The sequence below is a fragment of the Cupressus sempervirens genome, chromosome 2, assembly GCF_028749045.1.
Source record: "Cupressus sempervirens isolate cs-2001-9-10 chromosome 2, ASM2874904v1, whole genome shotgun sequence".
Taxonomy (NCBI): Eukaryota; Viridiplantae; Streptophyta; class Pinopsida; order Cupressales; family Cupressaceae; genus Cupressus; species Cupressus sempervirens.
In genome coordinates this window covers 614,370,735-614,374,949 of record NC_143119.1, presented here as the reverse complement: position 1 = coordinate 614,374,949, position 4,215 = coordinate 614,370,735, and the positions used below count along the sequence as shown (strand labels likewise).

At 30.2% G+C, this 4,215-nt stretch overlaps 1 protein-coding gene across 1 annotated transcript; it reads left to right on the top strand.

Moving 5' to 3' along the window:
- Positions 1-656: 656 nt before the first annotated feature.
- On the top strand, positions 657-2,631 carry LOC149574882 (uncharacterized). Its single transcript, XM_089812140.1, has 5 exons — positions 657-847; positions 933-982; positions 2,003-2,063; positions 2,151-2,212; positions 2,386-2,631. Exons 1-5 carry the CDS (start codon positions 766-768, stop codon positions 2,551-2,553), a joined length of 423 nt encoding a protein of 140 aa, XP_089668266.1. The 5' UTR covers positions 657-765; the 3' UTR covers positions 2,554-2,631.
- The last annotated feature ends 1,584 nt before the right edge of the window (positions 2,632-4,215 follow it).

Here is a 4,215-nt window from a genome sequence, read left to right as displayed (position 1 = left end):
ATGTGCTATAATGGTTTTATTCATAATAGGGTTCTTTTTGTGCTTTAAAGTGAAATATTCCTATATTGAAGTTTCTTGTAATTCCTAGAAATTTTAATGAAGAATCAATAATTATTGAACACACATTAAATTCCTTTAAATACCAAGACAAAGCAAGCAATTGCATATTCTTGCACTAAGTTGCCTCACAAAGAGTAGAGAGATTGTAAGGAGTTACAAATATTTGATTTAAAAAATTAAAAAATTAAGGTCAATTTTATGCTTTGTGTTGTGGAATTGAGCCTAAGAAGATTGACTTAACACATAAATATGTAAATATTAAGATATTAATTGAATATATTTGAAAAAGGCCAAGGAGAGGTGCAAAGAACAAATAATTGCATCATGAATAAGTTAAGACAAAATGTATTTGAAATATTTATAAATAAAGATAAAAATGATAAATAGAATGAATTCAACTTTACATAATATTATGTCATTCATCTATATAATTATATTAAGTCATTCCATCAAAATCATTCAGCACTAACTGAAAATCAAAATCAAGCACTAACTGAAAATCACATAATTAGACATTCGAACAAATGGATCTAGAACTAAAATAGCTTCAAAAAGTAGTGTAGTGTCCCTCATTTCTCTTGCTATGGCCATCCCCTCTTAACGGAGCCCCACACGCCCTATAAATTGAGGAATATGTCGGTATTAGTTTAGGTCTCTTTTTTCGGTGTGCTTGCACGCCTCCAAATCGTCCACGCAAGGCTTCATATGGGAGATTTCGATGCATTGTTGAGAAACGAAGAAGAGAGGAGTGTCGAGCAAGACAGACCATTTAACATCCAAGCCAAAGGTTGGATCACTCATGTTATAACTTTACATTTCAAAAAAATGCGATACAGAATTCACTTACTGGTTTTTCTTCATCGTATTTACAGTAAAGCTTGTACAAGATGACGCTTCACCTGAAACTCGCCTTCAAATTGTGGTATGTGTGCGAATTGGAATGTTCTTTAATTCTTTTCAATTCTTCAGAATTGAAATGAATTTGTCTAGGATTTCCAGGTTGTAGATGTGTCTGCTTGTTCTTCAGAATTGAAATGAATTTTTACTATATTAAGAACAATTTCTAGGATTTCTAGGTTGTAGATGTGTCTGCTTGGTTAATTATTATAAAGAAGCCAGGTTTTGCAGTTTTCTGGACGACATTTTGAACTGATTGTGTCCTTTAATATTTCGATTCCCCGAATTTTTCATTAAAATGCAGGATTTGCACTTTATTTGATACCTGACATTAAGTTTCTAATGACGCGTCTTCGCTGAAGTATTACAATTCTTCCGCTATCTGAAAAGCGCTGATTTAGATTCTCGATTTTAGCTTAAAATGAAAATCTATATCCTTTATTCGTGTTTGTGATCTGGACATATTAGATAGCCGCGGGAGAAAGTTTTGTGTATAGAAACATCTAATTGTCCCCTTTTTCAGATCAAGTTATGGCATATTGAAAGTTTCATGCGTGGAAAAAAAAATTCAGTTCGAGCCATCTGTATTTCTGAGATATAATACGCCTGTGTAAAGATATCTTTGAGCTGAGCCTTCTTCAGGGTTAGATCGAACTATATTTTAGAGATTTGCTCCCTCAGAATTCACAGACGGCAAAAGTAGAGAAATTTAGAAAATTGTACATTTCTTAAACGCCAAAGCTTGATGCATCTTTCTTCAGCAATATTTACCTGATAAAACCGAATTATTAGCTCTTTGAAACACACTTAGTTAAGATTTCAAATAATAATTATTAGGATTCAGTAATGTCTTCATGGCAATTATATCATTTCTTAATTGTAGCTGTCTCAACGGATTTAGGTGGATGTAAATCTTAAGGCTTCAAGAATATATAAAGAACCTAAATTTTCTCTGATTTCTTGCTGTACATTGTTCCTCCTGTTATATGCAAACAATTTAAGCACAAAATAGTAATACTAATAATTAAATTGGGGTAAAATACAGGCCATGACACAGTCAATTAAAGCGCTCCACCTCCTGTTGTCCTTGCATTCCATTTCCCCAGGTATATATGTCCATTTCGAAATTCGGAGAAACAATTCTATCTATTTCTGGCATTTCATATGCTAATTCTTTTCTTATGCAAACGAAGGATGCGGAATCAAATCCAAGCCGAAAATTCCTCCTTCCGGTGAAAATGAAAAATATTCCGAGGTACAAAGCTTCTCAGTACGAGGAAGCTAATTTATTTATATTTCCATTGTGTTTTATCTTGGTTTGATTTGAGATTTTATGTGGAAATTTCAGAGCTTAAGATTTCTTGTCCAGTTTGTATTTTTTTTGGAAGAAGAACAAATTTATTTATTCATCCTTTGCATGGATATCAGAAATTCGAAAGATTGATAGGAGCAATAAGAGTGCTGGAAGATGATCTGCAAGCAGAACGCTGCAAGCTTAAACGCCTTAAAACTTTTAGCCTCTACGCAGATATCAGTCGTTTGTGTTTGTTCCTTATAGGACTCTGGGCCATTGTGACATTTTCTGAAATCAGTTAATATGATATCAAGTTATGATCTGCTACATTCCTAAATCTGTTAATATAATATCGATATATGATCTGCTACATTCTTAAATTTGTTTGTTTTTGTCCCTTTTATGACACTTGGAAAAGCTTCATTGCTTTTCCCTACTTGCAGCTAGAGTTTGGGTTTATTTTGGTTCGAATGCGTCTTTTTCGAATTAACTATTTTAAATTTTAAACTTACTGCGTGGCAATAAAAGTGGGCCCCACCATTTCTCACTGACCGCGTGGCAATAAAAAGTGGGCCCCACCATTTCTCACGATCAGTGAGATGTATATTTGATTACTTTCGAGATTATATATATTTTATAGTAAATGAACTATTTAAACAATATATTATTATATTTATAAAATTTATATTTTATTTGATATTCAAAAGAACAAAAAGAATGGGATTTATTTATGTATAGTGGAGGTTAAGTAAATTAGTTGTAGTTAGGATTTATAATTTGACATTCTTAAATATAGTAAATATATTAGAAGGAAAATTATTTATTAATAAGAAAAATGATAGATTATTTTTTGAATATTTATTACAGACTTAGAAGCAATGTATCTTTATCAATACAACCATTTCAAATTCTATATTGAATTACTACTCTAATAGAAATCAAGTTCATAAATTTTAAATAGATTTATTATTATGATTTTGTAACAATTTTTTTTTTTTTTTTACCACATCAAATTGAAATATGTTAGCCACTTCAAATTCTATATTGAATTACTACTCTAATAGAAATCAAGTTAATAAATTTTAAATAGATTTATTATTATGATTTTGTAACAATTTTATACTTTTTTTACCACATTAAATTGAAATATGTTATATTATTGATTTCCACTCTCTAGAATGATTTATTTATTGAATATTGTTAGCTTCATATATGATTGGGTAGTTATTCGAGTGAATGTTATCGATGTCTTCAATTGCTAACACATGATACTAAATCATGACAAAAGTGTGTTTGGGTAGAAGAATAGAGAAAACTAGAATAATAACATGTTATGTCTTCATTTATTTTCCCTATAGAAATACCATATGTAGTTTCATACCTTTGTACATAACAATCTTTATCTTCATTTTGCTAGTCATATTTAGACATAGAGTCATCTTAGAATGACATGTTCAACCATTTTTTCATCAAATGATTTACTATACATTTCTTTATAAATACCTTAGTAAATTTATTACTTGATAAAATTACACATTGCAACACTCATGTGAAAAATATGTTTACTTGCACTTGTACTCAAAAGAGGTGCAATGAATTTATACTAATATATGATAGTTAAAGAACATGGAAACCCAAATATGAGTGAATGCAAATATACTTGGTGATGTGATTTCTCTTTCAAATCCACACATGACAATAAAAGACCTACATAATAAAATACTAAATAACTTTATTTTCATATACCCATATGTGTGTTTAACAATCAAAGATCATATAAAGAATAAACAAAATTTCTAGCCAACTACAAACAAAAACACATTTCTAGCTATGACTATGCATGGCTTAAACCTCCTATATATAAGTGTTTTTTCTTAAGGAAGGCAACTAAATTCCTTAACCCAAAAAGACTTCCCAAGAGAAGATAAGATATCACACTAGTTAGTATTTGTTAAATGATGCAT

Excerpts from the sequence above, each read along its gene's own strand:
- LOC149574882 (XM_089812140.1), top strand. The coding sequence starts at position 766 with ATGGGAGATTTCGATGCATTGTTGAGAAACGAAGAAGAGAGGAGTGTC. Across the intron at positions 983-2,002 it reads AAACTCGCCTTCAAATTGTG|GCCATGACACAGTCAATTAA; the intron begins GTATGTGTGCGA and ends GGTAAAATACAG. Across the intron at positions 2,213-2,385 it reads AAAATGAAAAATATTCCGAG|AAATTCGAAAGATTGATAGG; the intron begins GTACAAAGCTTC and ends CATGGATATCAG.